This window comes from Penicillium canescens (assembly GCF_028828765.1).
Source record: "Penicillium canescens strain IBT 15451 chromosome Unknown utg000008l_segment0_segment0, whole genome shotgun sequence".
NCBI lineage: Eukaryota > Fungi > Ascomycota > Eurotiomycetes > Eurotiales > Aspergillaceae > Penicillium > Penicillium canescens.
This window is the reverse complement of record NW_026703970.1, coordinates 669,507-686,950: the sequence shown is the minus strand read 5'-3', so window position 1 is coordinate 686,950 and position 17,444 is coordinate 669,507. Positions and strand designations below refer to the sequence as shown.

General features: G+C 48.5%; 5 protein-coding genes across 5 annotated transcripts; 2 read left to right on the top strand and 3 right to left on the bottom strand.

Annotated features, from left to right (window-relative positions):
• Positions 1–106: 106 nt before the first annotated feature.
• On the top strand, positions 107–1,720 carry N7446_011133 (F-box protein; the record flags this gene model as incomplete). The annotated part of the gene is made up of 3 exons (XM_058519875.1): positions 107–864; positions 956–1,260; positions 1,317–1,720. The coding sequence occupies 3 exons, from the start codon at positions 107–109 to the stop codon at positions 1,718–1,720; spliced, it is 1,467 nt and encodes a 488-aa protein (XP_058367399.1).
• Positions 1,721–2,149: 429 nt separating this feature from the next.
• On the bottom strand, positions 2,150–4,276 carry N7446_011132 (glycoside hydrolase family 32 protein; the record flags this gene model as incomplete). Its single annotated transcript, XM_058519874.1, has 4 exons — positions 2,150–3,013; positions 3,082–3,905; positions 3,966–4,047; positions 4,112–4,276. The coding sequence occupies 4 exons, from the start codon at positions 4,274–4,276 to the stop codon at positions 2,150–2,152; spliced, it is 1,935 nt and encodes a 644-aa protein (XP_058367398.1).
• Positions 4,277–7,353: 3,077 nt separating this feature from the next.
• On the bottom strand, positions 7,354–12,181 carry N7446_011131 (uncharacterized protein; the record flags this gene model as incomplete). The annotated part of the gene is made up of 6 exons (XM_058519873.1): positions 7,354–10,084; positions 10,138–11,105; positions 11,161–11,478; positions 11,537–11,849; positions 11,904–11,980; positions 12,035–12,181. 6 exons carry the CDS (start codon positions 12,179–12,181, stop codon positions 7,354–7,356), a joined length of 4,554 nt encoding a protein of 1,517 aa, XP_058367397.1.
• Positions 12,182–12,806: 625 nt separating this feature from the next.
• On the bottom strand, positions 12,807–15,529 carry N7446_011130 (uncharacterized protein; the record flags this gene model as incomplete). Its single annotated transcript, XM_058519872.1, has 3 exons — positions 12,807–14,447; positions 14,520–14,903; positions 14,960–15,529. The coding sequence occupies 3 exons, from the start codon at positions 15,527–15,529 to the stop codon at positions 12,807–12,809; spliced, it is 2,595 nt and encodes an 864-aa protein (XP_058367396.1).
• Positions 15,530–16,013: 484 nt separating this feature from the next.
• On the top strand, positions 16,014–16,739 carry N7446_011129 (NAD(P)-dependent oxidoreductase; the record flags this gene model as incomplete). The annotated part of the gene is made up of 1 exon (XM_058519871.1): positions 16,014–16,739. One exon carries the CDS (start codon positions 16,014–16,016, stop codon positions 16,737–16,739), a length of 726 nt encoding a protein of 241 aa, XP_058367395.1.
• Between the last annotated feature and the right edge of the window lie 705 nt (positions 16,740–17,444).

Here is a 17,444-nt window from a genome sequence, read left to right as displayed (position 1 = left end):
CTCCGTCTCGCTTCGGGATAAATTCATTTCTATCAATACTGGTGTCCTGGTCCAACCTAACTCTGCACTGTCAACCTCTGCCAAGACACCTCATTTCAGCAGCATAATGGCCGCAATACTACCCCCGGAACTGTTGCACCAGATAGCAGAGCTTCTACAAAATAATAGGGCCTCTCTAGTTCCATGCACTTCTGTATGTCGCTTGTGGCGGGCGGCTTTTGAACCCCTCATCTATCATAGTCTAGCTGTCTATAGTGATGATGAGCACAAACAAGAAGGGCAGCGTGGAATTTCCCTCGCAAATTTGCAAAAGATCACATCCGGCGATCGTGCTGTACGGCAAACCTGGATCCGAAATCTAGAATACCATATCCTCACCCCCTACGAACTCTTAGACTGGACCACACGCAAAGAGAGCAACGCGGAAGCTTACTGTATAGACAACCCTATCAGAAAGGCTAATGATATAGCTTTCCAGGCGGCTATGGTTAATCTTTTCCAAGAGCTTCACTCATGGAACCAGAGTTTCCGTGTGAAATTGGACCTAGGTGTTCGAGGACGTCGAGGTGACCCTGCGCCAGAACCACATACTGAAGACTGGGATGGTGCCGGTGAATACCTTTGGGATTATAAAGATGGCCGCAGCTTTTCTACCCCACCTTATAGAGCGCGGTTTCTCAGCGATATGCCGGATCTAGCGTCTGTTCCGTGCGTTGAGAAGCTCTCTTTCATAAATGAAAATTGGCCCGGGGGCACGCATCATCAGATTTGGACTGGAGCAATTCAAATTATCATCCAACGCTGTCCAACAATCTACGAGTTAGCGCTAAATCTTGACGAATGGGTCCGTCCGGATCCCTTGGAGTATATACAAGCACGTCGTACAGGTAAGATATACCTTTTCTTGTCATGGATTCTCCTCAGCCCTAGACATAGTTTACTAATAGCTATATAGCATTAGGGTCTCTTATCAGTTTATCCCAAAGAGCCTGCAGGTGCTAGACTATGAAAGGGAGAAGGAAGAAAATTGGAAGCAAACCCTGTCTCCACTCAATGTCATCCCCTCTGGGATCGATAGTATGAGCATCAACTTGCGAGATCTCAGCGTTAACCTCCGGGAATTAAAGTTTAAAAACAGCGCTCTTGCGTATGACTTTATGTGTCCCTTGGATGGAGAAGGCAAGCCCGAACTGGGCTCCCTGCACTGGCCCCATCTGAAGATCTTAGAGGTTGAGTATGTGCGACCCTGGCTTCCATCAGGTAAGAAATCAAAACAAGCACTACATCCAAGATGCCTAATAACAAATCCCAAACAGGAGAGCCGACTTACCACTACACGGCGGAGGACCAGGCCGAAATCAACCAAATCGACGACTGGGACTGGGAGATATGTGATCTCGAGCGGGGATGGCTTGGACCAACAGAGAGGATTGAAGAACATTTCCACCGGCTTCTCATATCGATGGGCTATGCGGCTCAACGTATGCCCAGTTTGAAAAGCCTGAGATTTGAAATCCAGAGTGAAAACGAGTTTATTCTCTATTTCCGGAATACCGCCGACGAGATTACCCTTGGGTGGGAGTGTTATCCCGAATATCAGCCAGATGAGCGGGTTGCCAAGGCCTGGAATATTGACCCGGATGACTCGAAGGTTGACTTTGCGTACCAGTATGACGCTTCTGTGGCACTGAAGAGCTGGCCGCCCGAACCACATTCATAGCTTAGGCGTTTAATTGTGCTACTATAAAAGACATAGTTATGTTGAAAGATGGATCGTAGGAAGAAAGTGTTACATATTCCTGCCAGAAGATTGTGGTCAGGGTTTGGTGTAGTCGAAGGAACGGCTCGTAGAGGAAACGGCGAGCGATCGGGCAGGATAACAATAGAATTGCGATCATAATCACAGTACCAGGTAGTAACGCTATGTAGGTCAGTACCAAAAGTAGCTCTGTTACTTAGAGACTGTGAAGTTAAAAGTGATTTCTCATGCAGAGGCCATACAGTACTCATGTTAGATAAATAACCTGAAATATCATTTCCAACACATAGGCTAAAGTGTTCAAAAACACCGAGAGTACAACCAAAGGCCAACAGCTTTGTACAATCCTGACTAATCTTTCAATGGAAACACAATATTGCTTTCTCTTCTTTAGTTCCCCTCCCACCAAGTGTAGTTGTTAGTTTCGGCGGGAGTGTCAAAGACGAGCTCGGAGCTGCTGTTCAAGGGTCTGTCGGGCCAGACGTTGAGCAAGCCATCCCAGATCTCAATGTCTTCGTACTGCACGTTGACGCCGGGTGCATTGTACAAAGCGAAGCCATTGCTGTCCTCCCTGCTGGGATAGATGCGACCAGTGAGAGCGAAGCGGTCATTGACAAAGATCTCAACGAGGGAGCCGTCGACGAATATGTTCATTTCGATCGGTTCTGTCATAGGCTTACGGCCACGAATTCCTGCCATCTGGTAGGGCTCAAAGTACCCAGCCAGTGTCGTGTTGGGGAACATCCTGATCTGGGAGGAGTAGGCGCGGTCCAAGACGACGGACTTCTTGGAAGGATCATAATAGATGTTCGTGTATTCCTCGCGACCGGGCGAGGCAGCGACCGTCACACCTGTGATACCCGTGGGGTTACTGATAATCAGCTTCAATTCATAGGAATTACTGAGAGTGCTGGGCAGGCGGATGTTGCTGGTGTTGCTGCACTTCTTCTTGCTACAATGAGTCTGGATGTGGTGAGAGCTACGGCGAAGACCCGCAACTACATCGCTGGCTGGGCGCACGCCCAGGGTGCTCGCAGTCCAGGTGCCATTGGAGTTTGCCATATAGCGGGAGTTGCCAGGGGTGGTGTCGGCAGGGTTGTGGACAACACCGCTGGTCTCTTTGATGAAGAGCTCCCGGGCCAAGGACAGCGCTCCTTGGTAGCCTTGCTGCATGATGCCGAAGTTGTCCATGTCCTCGCTTGCCCAGCCGTACTGAATACGGCGGTTGTTCTTGGTGTCATTGAACGAGGTGATCTGGCAGATCATGTTAGTATTCTATCCTTCGAGTAGATCGCAGGGTATGGTTATGATCTGATTCTTACCGCATATAGAATACCCCAGTCGCTCGCACCACCTGAGACAGGGTTGAAGGCAATGCTGCCATTCGGACGGGTGGAAATTTCCCCCTCATTCCACAAAGACCACCTCCGGTCATGGAAGCTGACCTCGCCTCCTTCAGCGCCCATGCTGACGAAGTAGCGGTCGTCAATAGCGAAAAAGTTAGAAACTTCAAAGTTCAACCCATAGGATCCGGTTTCCCTCAACGAGCCCAAGGTACTGTTCGCTGTGGGTTCCCACAGAGCACCAAGGAAAGTCCAATTGGTGAGATCAGACGCAGGAGCACTGTACAAGGGCATGCGAGGGCCAACACCCTTGATACCGGAGCCAAATATGGCATAGTAGTGAGGCTCGGAGTTGCCTAGTAGCGTGTCCAGCTGGGGCAGCGGGAGGTAGAACGGGTCCCGCCAGCCGGTGACGTTCCAACCGTCAGGTGGGCTGCTGATGACTGGGTTGTTGGCATATTCTTGCCATGTCAGTCCGCCGTCGGTGGAGTACGCCAGGCTTTGGCTTTCGGTCCCAAGCAGATAAGGTAAGGTATACGAGGTTGGCAGTTTTGAAACGGATGTGTAGAAGGCGAGAATTGTTCCATCGACTTCACCAGAGATATTGACGGGCTGCGCTGTTCCGGAAAAGATGCCCAGATGGTTGTACATCAGTGGATCGTGGTGGTCGCTAGTCAAGGTGGTTGTACCAATTGACTTCGCTTCTCCGTCTTGCCATCCTGCAAGTCCATTGCCGGGGTTGTGGTCAACATCAGTCCAGGTTACGAGGTCGCTGGACGTTGCGTGTCCCCACGATATGTTGCCTATATTGATGAGATATTTAGCACGGATCTTGCTAGGCAGCTAGGAGAGGGAAATCGTACCCCAGTTGACATGATTGGGGTTAAACTGGTAGTGCATATGATAAATGCCATCGACCGGATCGTACATGGGGCCACAGGGGTCCTGGATCAGGGGTTAGTGACACTTAGTCCATTTATGGTTTTTCGGAATTGGAAATAAGACATACATTCATCCACCCTGCAGGGGCCAAAAAATGGGAGTACGGTCTCCATCGAGTGAAAAGACTATTGTTTCCCATTTTCTCGACCATGTCCTCCGTCAAGGTTTGACCCCATGCGGTCGAGGCGGTGACACCGAGCATCACACCAAGAATTGCTGTCTTCGAGGCCATATTTGCTGTTTGGACTACTCTCACCTCCAAGTGATGATTGATAGCGCCTTCTTATAATTGACGGGGAAATATCTCATCTTGGTTCCCCGGGATCTCGTCGTAATATCTTCGGGTAAAATTCTAAGCCCACGGGGTCCCAGATTATCCCCCGCAAATTACTCAAGGAAGCTGATGAGTTGGGGAAGCTATCGGAGTTTTAATCGGGGTTGAAGAAACTCAAAGCCGACGTCATGAGGATACTGGGCGTGCTGACAGCCAATAGCAGTCAGCCGGAGTAAAACGGGGTTCCAAATCCCCGAGAATCTCCCGAGTCTTCGATGCCAAGCCACAACGTTGGGGAACTGCGTAGTGATCCTGGGGTCCAGCATTTGATGCATGTATGAATGTACATGCAATGCATATCTCGCTTGTTTGTACTCCATATGTTTTATTGTATCACAGTATCTCCGATTTATTAGAATCTGGGGTGGATACGGTAGATCGTACTATCTCAAGCTCCATAGGATACATAGGAATTAAAATATTATAGTCTAGAGTTTCCCCGAGCCTCCGAAGACAAGGCTATAATCCCCCGAGACCACTATACAGTTGGTGGACCAAACCGAATCTTCGTTGACGCCAAGTTCCCTAATGATGATAGTGGTGAGTATTATACATCTTTCCCCTTTCTTTTCTGTTCTCCTGGCCCGGGCATGGGTGACCTTGTGGTTAGATTTGCTGCTCCATGACTGGTCTCTCATTTTGACAGTTGATGGAATTCCCTAACGAGAATGAGTTGAAAGGACGACTGAGCGCGTCCAGTCCAAGGTGGATCTCGCCTTGACCCATGGATTCGGTGGTATACAATCTATATACAATAATTTATACTATACCTACATATGTATGTAGGTATATAATATTCGGGTATCGACCCGGCAAGTTCCAGTTAAACATGGTCCCAATTGAACAAACAGAAAGAAGGTTGGGTTTCCGGGCTTCAAGAGACTTTTCGATAACTTCAGTTTACTTCACTTCACGGGCTCTAGCACTAAGAGTGTGATAGAACTTGACCCGTGTCTGACTAGCTGCTCCAGACTGCCGTAGAGGATCTTATTCTTGACTGCCGTTAGATGATCATAACCTATCCGGAGTTCGATACAGAGGTCAATTTTTCAATAGCTCGGTATGGCGTGCATTTCATTCCGGGCTGGGAGAGAATCTGGTGGTCTGCCCCATAATGAGAAGACAATATGACGCCCTTTGGGGGTTTGGAATCCTCTTGAGGTTCCTAAGGTTAAACAAGAGCCACTGGTTGACAGAATGCTGAGGCTTGGAGTATCAATGACTGATAGGACATGCAATATATGCTGTGCGATCAAAACAGTCCGGCACTTGACATGTCTCTCGAAGGCTTGTTGTGACGGGCCAGTATATTACGTGGCATGTGTTGTGCGGCCAAAATGATCGACTGGCCGGGGATGCAGCTCATGACCAACCGACAAGCTCGCACCGTCATGAAAATGCTGAGGATTACCACCCCGCAAAATAGGTCTTCCCCGTGAGGTTTCGGGAGGAGGATCAGCGCGCTGATGCCAGCGAGGAGACCCGGCAAATCGAATGTGGGCTACGGCGCACAGCCGAGGGCCACGACCTCTTGGACAGCATGTCGCCCTGGCATTCATTAGCAGAATTTACGCTAAAACGTGGGAGACTATAAGCAAGATTGGCTGATCCCGGTCCCGGTGAAGCGTTCTGCTCGTCAGCAGCGGGCATACCGACCCCACCGAGGAGAGAGAGGTGGATCGAAAGTATGACAACAATAGTACGTCTCAGAGTAGTGTAAGTTATTCTGGTTCTGATTGATGTTCATATTATGATGGGAGTTCAGACGATGGTAGTAGTTCAGATGAAGGTGGAGAACCTGATAATACTAACGATTATAGGTTGTATTTATTTCAAGAGGTTAATAATGATTTTATTACTTATACAAGAAATTTAGTAATAAACATTATAGATGAGGAGGTAAAAGATTTTATGGATTGTTTCCGTAATGATACTGGTTTACAATTAAGTGGTTTTAACCAATGGGTAGAACCAACTTATTCTAGATTACATACTTTTGAATTTAATCCAACTAGTGTTACCATAGTTAATGATAATGATAATGTTAATACTTCATTGAGATTAATTGAGTATCCTGTTAATGGTGATCCAAATACATTAATTCAGAATTCTATTACTCCTTGAATAACAGAAGTAGAAAATTCTAGTAGATATGCAGCTATAGGAACACCACAAGAAATGTTTAAAATAAGCTTCATGATTATCTCATCAATTTCTTGTTTATATTGAATTAGGTATACACTCTGAATTGAATATGTAAATAGCTGAAGTAGTTACAAATGTACTGTAACATTATCAGATGGTCATAAAATGTCATTTCAATATAAATCAGCATTAACAGATTTTATATATAGGCTAATTATGGCGACTTGGAGCTATGCAGCGAGTAAGTGACTGGGGTACCGATGAGGCGAATATACATACTGTCGTTAATTGGACCCACAGATATGGTCTTGTAAACACAAGGATTGTCGGGCCTAGTGAATAAAGCAAAAGCACGATTGACCCCATCGCCGCCAGCCAGAGAGCTTTCTGGTGCTGAGATCTCGTCGGACCTGGATTTCGCCAGAATACATTGAAAGTAGTGGCAGCTCCGGACATGGGCTTCACGCATGTAGCCCAAAATCGAATGAATTTTGCGTTAATAAACCCATTTCTGCGGGTGCCTCGCGCCGGTAAGTTCTTCGCACGCTCTCCTGTTGCTAGAATTCAGCCTTGATTCATCAGCACGAGTCCGACGGCTAATATTACACTGGACGACCGCGATTGCGCTGGCAAGGGTCATTTGGATGCATGGATGGGTTCAGCCGCATATCAGGATGTCTATCCAAGGGTCAAAGGGCACGACGACAAAATAATGCGGAGGTAGTATGTCTCGTATATTTAAAAAAAATACCTGAGCACCGTGAATTCTTGACTGAAAACGTATAATTCAAAAAATTCTCTCATCATAGTGATATACAATTGGTTCAATCTCATCTGTGCGCACTGGCCCTGAGGCAGCTTGTGTAGATAACAGCCTTGGCTCTCTGAACGTGATTCTCCCACCCCGGAAACTGAGCTACAGCGTTCATGACAAGTCGGTCTCCGGGATTGATCTCGGTGATCCACTTGAGAGGCATAGGCTTTGGCACCCTGTGGTCGTAGCGAACAGTTGAAACAGGCTCTTCAATCTCTTCCTGTGTTTCTTCATCTCTGCGCACGTGGAAACATCTTTCGCCGGTAGTAGAGCACCAGATCACACGATGTTTATGCCAGTCATATCTTGCGTGAACATTTCGTAAAACTTCCGGTCCAGGGATTCGGCGGGCTACTTCTTGGAACGGGCCTGGGCTGCATTCACGGCTCGCATCAAACCATGTATAAGAGCCATCGTATTGTCCATGCAGGTGACTATCACCGCTGTAACCTTGGTCGTGGCTGATCACCTCGTAGTCGATTCGTCTCACAGGGTGGTGTAGGTTTCCGAATACCGGGGCGCTTCGCAAGTAGACCATCGTGTCACCATGCTGCCTTTCGGCACACTTTGATTCAACTCGCTCGGTTTCGCTCACTAGCCAGTATTCAGCGAGATCGAAAATATGCGAGATCAATGAAGAGGATAGTCTGCCAGAAGTGGCCTTTTTGATATAGAAATAGGCTTCAAATTGGTCCCTTGGCGTCTCAGGATGATTTCCATATCCCTTAACCATTGAAGTCTTCCTCCAAGGGGGTATCTCAGGGATGGTGACCCCTTCTGGAACAGAAGCTCCTGCGTTCAAGAGTAACTGGATCGCTTCTAACGCATCATTCTCAATCGCAACACTGAATGCTGTTCGTCCATCTGATGTTTCAGCGTTGGTATCAACGCCAGACTGGAGCAGAAGTTTGATGACCTGTTGAACATTTGCCTCGCAGGCAAGGTGAAGACCTGTTTCTGCATTGTCGTTCTTGGCGTCCATCATGGCGCCGTTCGCAATGAGATACTCCGCAATCTCAGCAAGTCCTCTGCTGCACGCTCCGATGAGCGGTGTATTTCCAGCTTTATCTCGCGCCTCCAGCACAGTTCGTCCCTCGGGGTGACCGAGAATAATTTTCACCGTTTCCAAAGAGCCGCTATAAGCAGCATGATGGAGCACTGTGAGCTTCTGAAAGTCCATTAAGAAACTTTTAGGGTGGCGGTTCAAGAGCATGTCGACAACTAACGGCTGTCCCCATCGAGCCGCCATTAACAATGCCCCTGAAACAAATCCATCTTCGCTTTCCAGTAGTGCTCCATCATCCCAGGTAAGAAACATTTCTGTTACCTGTACATGGCCGTGAAGAATGGACAAGGCCACTGGAGGGGCACCCCAGTAATCCTCGCTGGTAGCAAGTTGAGGTCCATACTTTGAATTGAGAAGGACCTCACAAATGTTCAAATAACCGTGTTCCGCCGCCATGTGAAGTGGATTTCTTCCAAAGTCGTCCCTGAGCTCGTTAAGTTCCGGACTTAGCTCATAGTTCTCCAGCGCACGCAAGAGCTCAACCATGGCGTCCTTGTGTCCCCACCCTGCAGCGGCACGGAAGGGTGTAGTTCCTCCGTGTGCCTGGACTAACAAGGTCTCGATTCCTTTCTCCTTGGAGAGGATTTTCGGTATCATCGCTCCATTACCAGTTAAAGCTGCCACTAGCAAGGGCGTATGATCGAAATGGGCTCTAACTGTGACATCGACCCCATGATCCAACAGGATTTCAGCCGAGATGTCGCGTCTGTGAACCAAAGCTATGTGCAGCGGAGTAAAGGACGAATATCCCTTCTGATTCAAAATTTGAGATATGAACGGTTGGTTCAACAGCAACTCCAGTGTCGTGTCATGTTGGCCGAAGGCTGCCCAGTGTAAGACATTTCCAACAAAATCATCAAAAGACTCGACAATCACTTCAGGTCTTTTGACTATTAGGTCTTTAATCAGGAAGTCCATCCCAAAATAGGCCACAATATTGATCAGCTTGATGGATCGCTCATTCCTCGCCAGACTGTCTCCCATCTCAGCTCCGTCGACACCGGCAATCCCGCACAACAGTGTGCGCACCGCAAAGATAGACTGCAGCTTGAGGTTGAAAAACGAGTTCACCGCCTTTTTAACGGTATCTTTGGCCTCGTCGCCGTCGGCCTTTTTCGCATGTAGTCCCCAGTGAAGTGCCGCGTATTCCAGAAATGGGTATTTGGCAACAGTGTTTGAAAAGGCTGTCGTGTGGATCCCTTTGGTATCTGTGCAGAACATAGACAATGAAAGGTATTGAATGCAACGCTTGGCAATGTATACATCGGCACTGGGAAACTTGGCAGATTTGATTGAGTCGAGATATTCCTGCGCGGTGGAGTGGGTAAACTGGATTCTTCCTGACACATCCTCAATGGTAACAAGACCAGCGCAGGTTGAAGTCAGTAACTCCCCGGGGATAAGGTCATGGGGATCAATTTCATCATCTCCTTCCTGTAGAGTCAAAGCATATTGTAAATCTTTCAGGCTTAAGGGTCGTTGGGCATGAGCGATCCACACAACGATCATCTCGCCAAGTTCCCGGTCTTTCTGTGGCTGATCATAGATACGGGAGATGGCGTCTTCGTATGTTTTCGAGATAGCATTCTCTCCTTCTGGTAAACTTTTCAGGCTAGCTTGGATACCTTTCGTGGTATGCTGATCTGCCAGGGCATTAAGATGAAGCTTAACAAGGAGAAACCTGATAAATATTGTTAGAATCAATCTTTGGTGTTTTGGAGAAACGATACTCACATTCCACATGCTTTCTTGATAACCGTATCCTTGATCTCACGTTTGAGCTTGTTGTTGTGCATCAACTTCGAGGCGAGTCTGCTAGATTGTAGTCGACCGTCGATGTACTCTGTGAGATCCGTTTCCTTGGCTCGAATCTCCAATTGAGGAACATCACTAAAAGGAGACGTTTTATCCTTTGGAACGCGGGACGTAACCAACAAGTTTTTGTTTTTGGGTAGGTTTGAAATCAGATAGAGCAATTCATCGCGTGTTTCGGTCTTGAGTTCATCCAAGGCATCTAATAAGATGAAAATCCGGGAATACTTGCTCAATTCGTCTGATAGCATGTTCAAGACCGTGTCAGTTGTTGGGAGAACGGCTCTTTTCACATACGTAGTCTCGAGTCGTTCACATTCAGCCTCGGTCAGGATGCGATTTTGCATCAATTGCCTCCACAGAGAGAGCAAGATGTTGTGTGCGGTTTGGTTCGATCGGTCTTTGTAGTCACAAAAGGCAAAAAGAATTGCATCTTCCTTTTTATGGAATCTTTCTTGGAGATGATTGACTGCAATCGCGAAAAGGGTGGTCTTTCCTGCTCCGGGGATTCCGGGACACCAAAGTGTTTTTCCGGCGGTTGACAGCCATTGCTGAAAGCTTTCGGTCTCCAAGATCCACTGGCCGGTATTCTTGTGTCTGGTGAGAAAGACATCGCTATACCGCGCCGAAAAGTCGAACTTTGCCAAGAAATTAACGATGCCTTCGTGCCGGTCTTTGTTGAACTTCAGCTTTCTCTGCACGCCAGATTGAGTTCCAGACATTCTGCTTGCAATCAGTGGTCTCCAGCCTTTGTACATTTCGCTGATCTTCGCTGATACACTCAAGAATGAACGGTCCTGCGGGCCAGAGTACTTGTTGATTTTGAAATGATCCGTGTTCAAGTGAACTTTGTGAGGACCTAACGCGCCGGCAGACTCTTCGTTCACAACCTTTCGTCCAATTAGCTTTTGTTGAGCGGGAGTGACAACTGTATCGAAACCGTACCAAATCCTTGATAAGTCCTGGGATATAAATCTTGTTCCCATAATCTGTCTTCCTTTGCTCAATGAAAGCGCAGAAGGGGATTGAGTTTCTTTCCAGGAGTCGTTGAAAGCTATCCACCTTGTCTAACAGAACGGTGCTACCATATCCTAGGTATCCATTTATGCCCTCGTCAGCGCCGGCCACCTTCAAAGACTGGATGACTACAGTTGCCAACTGTTGTATCTTTGAGCCTTTAAAGGGACAGCCCAAGAATATAAGGCCAACTGTGAGCTCAACTAAGTATTTCAACTTTTGTTCAGTCTCTGCGTACAGAAGAGCCTAGCCAGGTGCGAATATTATTAGCAGATATTTCAATCACAGCGTCAATTCCACTTACGTGTTGAATAACGTTCCCACCCAGACTGTGTCCGACAAATATGAGCGGTCTATCGCTACAGTCTTCACGGAACTCATGAATTGCGTCTGCCAGGTGTTTACCGCAGACCTGGAGCCGGGTCGTGGCAGCATTAAGATGCCATCTTGACTCATAGTTGTAGGCTAGGACTCGTGCCCTAGGCACTTTATTTGGTAACATGTTACTGTCACTCAACCAGTTCACGAGGCGTGGCTTGCCGTTCACCAGCTGTGTATCATCTTTCCAGGTCCATGACCAATCCACATTGGAGCCAAGGCCATGAACAGCTACGATGCTTCAGAACCTATTAGCATAATAGGAACATGATTAGTTGTATTGAAAAACATACTCAATTTCTGCATCCTCAGTACTGGGGTTATCCGAGTTCGGATAAAGAATGTCCAATGCAGGTCGGTTTTCAACTTTCTGTGCGAAGGTCAGACAGAAGGGGCGCCAATTACGAATTGACATCTACCATACCGGTTTCTTTTCCGCTGATATCTTTGGTTGGAGATCCCTGTGCGTGCTCCCACGCGGCAATTGACGTTTATGCAGATACCAAACACAAACCAAAATGGCTACCCCGGTCAGGGAAATAAGCTGAGTTGTTCCCCGTCTCATCTCCATGATAATGCCCAGGGACAAATCCCAAGAATCTCACCTCTTTGACGATTTCGAGAACCCCCAAAGCTACTTGAAATGTCCCAGGGGACAGCTCGGAATAGGTGCAGAAAAAGGTAAGCCTCCCTGTCGTGCTGACTAAACTTCTGAGCCGATGCATTGACACCTTCCTGCCTAGCGCCGTGCTATAATTTGTCGTATGGGGGCCATTTTGAGCTGATACGGGAAAAAGCACGCCATACCGGATCGAGGGACCAATCATTGCCTTTTTCAGGCGCCGGCTTGCATATTCAGGAGTGCATGACCAATCCGTGGTTAGTGGCGTCTGACGCGGGAACAATTATAGCCTTTAGCAGACCCAGCCTTGATCAAAATAAACTGGATTCTGTTTTTGAAGTCATGTTTGAGCTGCAGAAAAGAATGGCTGTGCGACCTTGACAAAACCCTATTCGCCTGGAGCGGGGCCCCCACGTGGGTCGGCCCGATATAGATAAGGCTTTGCAGTTCCCTGGTTGAGCATGACGCATGTTTTGATGCTTGGCGATGTTTGCCCCGAGTATGATCGACGGGGCCGACACTACACATACGTGTCTAAGTAGGTCGAAACAAGCAGGCCTGGTGGTGTACTTTACTAGCCACGACCATGTTCTCCATCCAACTCCATTACCTTCGCAGATTCAACCCAGTTGTACCAGTTTACTTCTCCGTCAATGTCCATGTTCATATCAATCTTTTCTGCGGGGAGATTCTCAAACTCGGTAAGTGCATATCCATCAGTCCACAGCCAGGAAGCAATGTCTTGCTCAGTACCCGCTGCAACTTGTGCGGGCAGTGTAAATGTGCTATGCGTCGAGACAGTAGGCTCCTCCGTCCCAACCTCGACACTTGGACCTGGGAGCAGGCCTGAGTTGAGTCCATGAATCGTGTTAGCTGGCACATTTTGTTCAGGGTAGTAGGCTCTAGTAGCAAGACACTCCGGCTCAATGGTAAACCCTGGGCTAAAATTCGCCTGTTGAGCAGCGGCAGAAGGCACCAAGGTTGTTTGGGTCGCGTTCGCGGAATGAATCGGTACTCCTGATTCGAGCCCTTCATCCGTATTTGATACCATATGGCGCCATCGCTCAAGGAAGACACCTGCTGAGTTGGAACCGGGTGGAAATGGCCCGGTGCTCGATGGCAATGGTAGATGTTGGTACTCCGTCACTAGCTGTTCGGCAGCTCTAAGGTCGCTTCTCAAGCGTTCAAGCTCCATACCCCGGTGTTGTCTTGCTTTGTTCATAAGTTTTCGCAGCGGGACCCAGATTCGGAGGCTTTTGTCCATACGAGATTGAGTGGGGATAAGCCAGGCACTGTGAAGGGCCACCCAAGCTCTCTCGGAGATTGGAGACCATGGGCGCCGCGAGATCTCAATCATCATGTAGACAATGGAGTACCAATGTGTATAGGTCTGGAACGCCCACCGCCAATGGCGACATGCATTTTCGCTGTTCAGAGCATGATTGTATTCGGCGACTTCAATTGCTGATATCAGCAGTTTCGTTCGGAGCTCTTCGGAAAATTCATTATTGGCAGTAGAAAATAGCAGAGGCAGGTAGATCAGCAAGGCCATCTTTGCCATAACCAGGCGCGCGACAATAACGACAACCCAATATGTAATGCTTCCAGATTCGGTTGAGTATTGGAGGAAATTTTGCTCCAGGGTCTCGTAAATTTGGTTCAAGGAGCGACTCTGTTCCTCCAGACTCGGTGTCTTGTCCTTGAAGCCGTGGGACATCATCTGCATTGTGACCTGGCACATTCCAAAAGTGACGCGTGCGACCGACATGTCTGTCAGGCCATCGTGCTCTTGGGGAACCTTCGTCGAGCCCGGATCAATGTCTGTGTCATTGATGTTCATTGGCAGTTTGGTGTCGAAACTAGAACTTGTGATGGTATAGTCCGAGCCTTGGTTTTCGGATGCTCTAACATCCAGAAGGCACAACACCCACCATATTCTTCTTCTCATTTCAACTTCGTAAGGGGTCAAATGTGCGAAATTTGATCCATCACGGTGTAGTCCCAGGGCTTGCCCCATTCGAATAGCTAGCCCAGTCATCATCCATACAAACCTTGGACTGTCATGCCGGCGAACAAGACCAAGAAAGATGGCGAATGCTTGAACCAATACTAGGTCAGGCACATTGAGGAAATCGGCTCTGGCAAGAGCATGCTCAAGACCTTGGCGGTATTTAAGATTCAGTTCAGCTTTGGGGACTCCGAAGTTCATCATGATCTAAATGCAATCAGAGGTAAGTTTCATTTGTCCGTGCTCGGCCCAACCATAACCCCTAAATAGAATACGTACATCATCTTCTTCCATGGATGTTACGGCAGCATAGTAGATGGAGAACATTAATGCTTCGTTGGCTGGTGTGAGTCCCTTCATTTCACGGCTGCGCCAATCACGAACCATCGCCTTGACGGTGGGAAGGTGAACAATTTGGAGGATGACATTCACATTTTCAGCGAACACGTCCAGTAAGAACGGTATCTGTGATGGTAACGGGTGAAGATTTGTGATATTAGGGGAATAAGAAGTCAAGTTGTGACCAAATAAGAATGCGTGACGGTCTGAAGGTGTCTGTTCAAGCTCCTGGGTAGATGGGGTGTTCCCCGGCGATGCCTCATCATCCGAAGTATCAGATCCTCCTAGAGGTAAATTTTGGGTATCCATTTTCAGGCCGTCGATCTACAGAGAAGATTAGTTCGTCGTCCACGGGCCGCGGAAGCGTGAACCAAACCAACCTCGTCATTGACCCGGGACCAGAAGCCACTGCTGATATAACGGCTTCGACCAGCATCCCGGAGTACCAGCCTTCCAAACTTCTGCTGCATATCTCCTGTGCTATCGGGTAATCTCTGCGACTGGTGCCCGGGTTCTCGATCATGCATAGAGCTCTCAGGAGAGCCAACACTAGACAACCCTCCAGCAGCCGACTTAGCCTTCTCCAACTGACCGGTGAGATCTTTGACAAGGCTTTCCAAGGTCCGCAGTCTTTCCATCACTCCATCAGCTATCGGTCGGGCCTCCTGTGACGCCTGCGGGTTGGATAACGCGCTGTTGAGACGGTCGAGGCGACGCGCCCATCTCGGAGGGCGATCTGTGGAGGGAAAGACACACGCAATGTTTGCCCGACGGCAGTTTGAGCATGGCGCCCGCTTGTCACAGCGGACCTTGCGACTTCGGCATACCACACAGCTGCGTGCCTTTGGTGTAGCTTCATTGCGGCCTGAGGCGTCCAATCTCGCGCTTTTCTCGGCGTCCGAGGCCGACGCGAACGCGCCGGGACTCTCCTCGACCCCGGTCTTGGGCATCCCTTGTGACATCCTGGCAGGAGGCTTGGCTAAGCTTCTTCAGAGCGCGATTAATTCCGGTGGCATTCTCCTGTAGCCTTGCAATCTGGCAGAACGCTGACTTGGAGCGTGAACGGTTGACGGTCTGGATCGGGGATAGCGGGCACCACAACCAACGAGAGATGCCCATTTCCGCCTCCTTGCCATTGACCAGGTTTAGCCCCCATTCGTTGAGCGAGAAACGAGCGAGAGATGCTGACTGCGTTGTCAGCCAAGATGGTCACTGTGGTGGACATTCGCGCCCTTCGGTATTGTGTCGCTGTTGAGATCTGACCTCACGCCAGCCAAGTTGTGTATTAAAGGCACCGCAATCCAGTCTTGAGGACTTGATTATCCTCTAGCTAACATCTGCAATATCTTTCAATACAATATTCCTCACAAGCTTCTCATTGCTGATTTTAACGTACATCCCCCTTACCTGAGCACCCACAAGCCACCCAAGACAATGACTTCCAACATTAAAGTCGTCGCTTTCTTAGGCGCCAGCACTGGCGTCGGGCTGTCCGCCCTGAAGCACACCCTCGCTGCTGGACATCAGTGCATCGCGCTCTGCCGCAATCCCTCAAAACTCACAGCCATCCTCCCAACAGAGTCAAAGCCAAACCTCAAAATCATTGGGGGAAATGCACACGATGTCGTGGCTGTATCCAAGTGCCTCCAAACCGAAGCTGGCACCATCGTTGATGTTATTGTGACCACCATCGGCGCCAAACCCTCTGGTCTTGGCGTCGACGACCCAGATGTCTGCAAAAAAGGTGCAGCCACCATCCTCGACTCTCTCGCCGGGCTTCGAAGGAATGGCATCACCGGCAGCCCGCATATCATTGCGTGCGGCACAGCCGGCTTCTCCCGGTTTGGTCGTGATATCCCTCTTATCATGATTCCCGTTTACGCTCTGTTCGTCCGGGTTCCGGGCGCTGACAAGGTGGTCATGGAGGACCGATTCGCGCAGAGTGGGGAGTCCTTTACCATCTTGCGTGCTAGTCACTTGGTTGATGGGGAGTCTACTAAGTCTATTCGTGTTGGTATTGAGGATCCCAAGGCGGGTGTTGAGTCTAAGGTTACTGGCTATACTATCTCCAGGGAGGATGCGGGGAGATGGCTGGCCGAGAATCTTGTCCTGCAGATGGATGCAAAGTATTTGAACAAGAATGTGACGATCACATATTGATTGGGGTGTCGTGCTGTGTTATAATTCTTTGGATCAAATTGCAAAATATATATTTGGCCTCGATGGATTGTAATTTCTGGAGAGCATTGAAATATATTTTGGTCTTGTTCTTAACCCACGCAGTAGTCGTACTCGAAAGGTTCATTATAGCATTATAGCATACATTCAATAACGACAAAGCCTTTCATAAAGTCGGTTCTGACATGCGTTCTTCGTCGTGGGGAGTTCCAGTTAGAGTCGGAGATACATTGCGGTTATGGGTTCTTGAGATTTCTCAGCTCCACGCACACAAATTGCGAAACCGAAAACAAATCAAAGCAAAATGAATAAAGAAGGGTATGTACCTCAATCTCGAGCAGTCTTGCAACCAATCACATCTTTATTCATCGGGGCACTCGTCACCAGAGGAATCACTGGAATCAGAACCGCACTCGCAGTAGATTCTCTTACAGTAGGGACAAGGCATATTCACTATGATCAAGGGACAGACTTTTGAGTGCAGGAAAAAACGCTGAAGGGTCTACTGACGTGGGAGGACAAATAGTATTTGTATGTCTGACCTGCATGAAGCGTTTTGTACCCCCGCTTACATGTGAAATCTCGCACTCGTATCTCCCACCGTGACTTGAACATTATTGACTTCTTTGAATATATTGACTCTGCATGAATCTACGTTGCATAGATTGGTTGGCACCTACCGGAGCG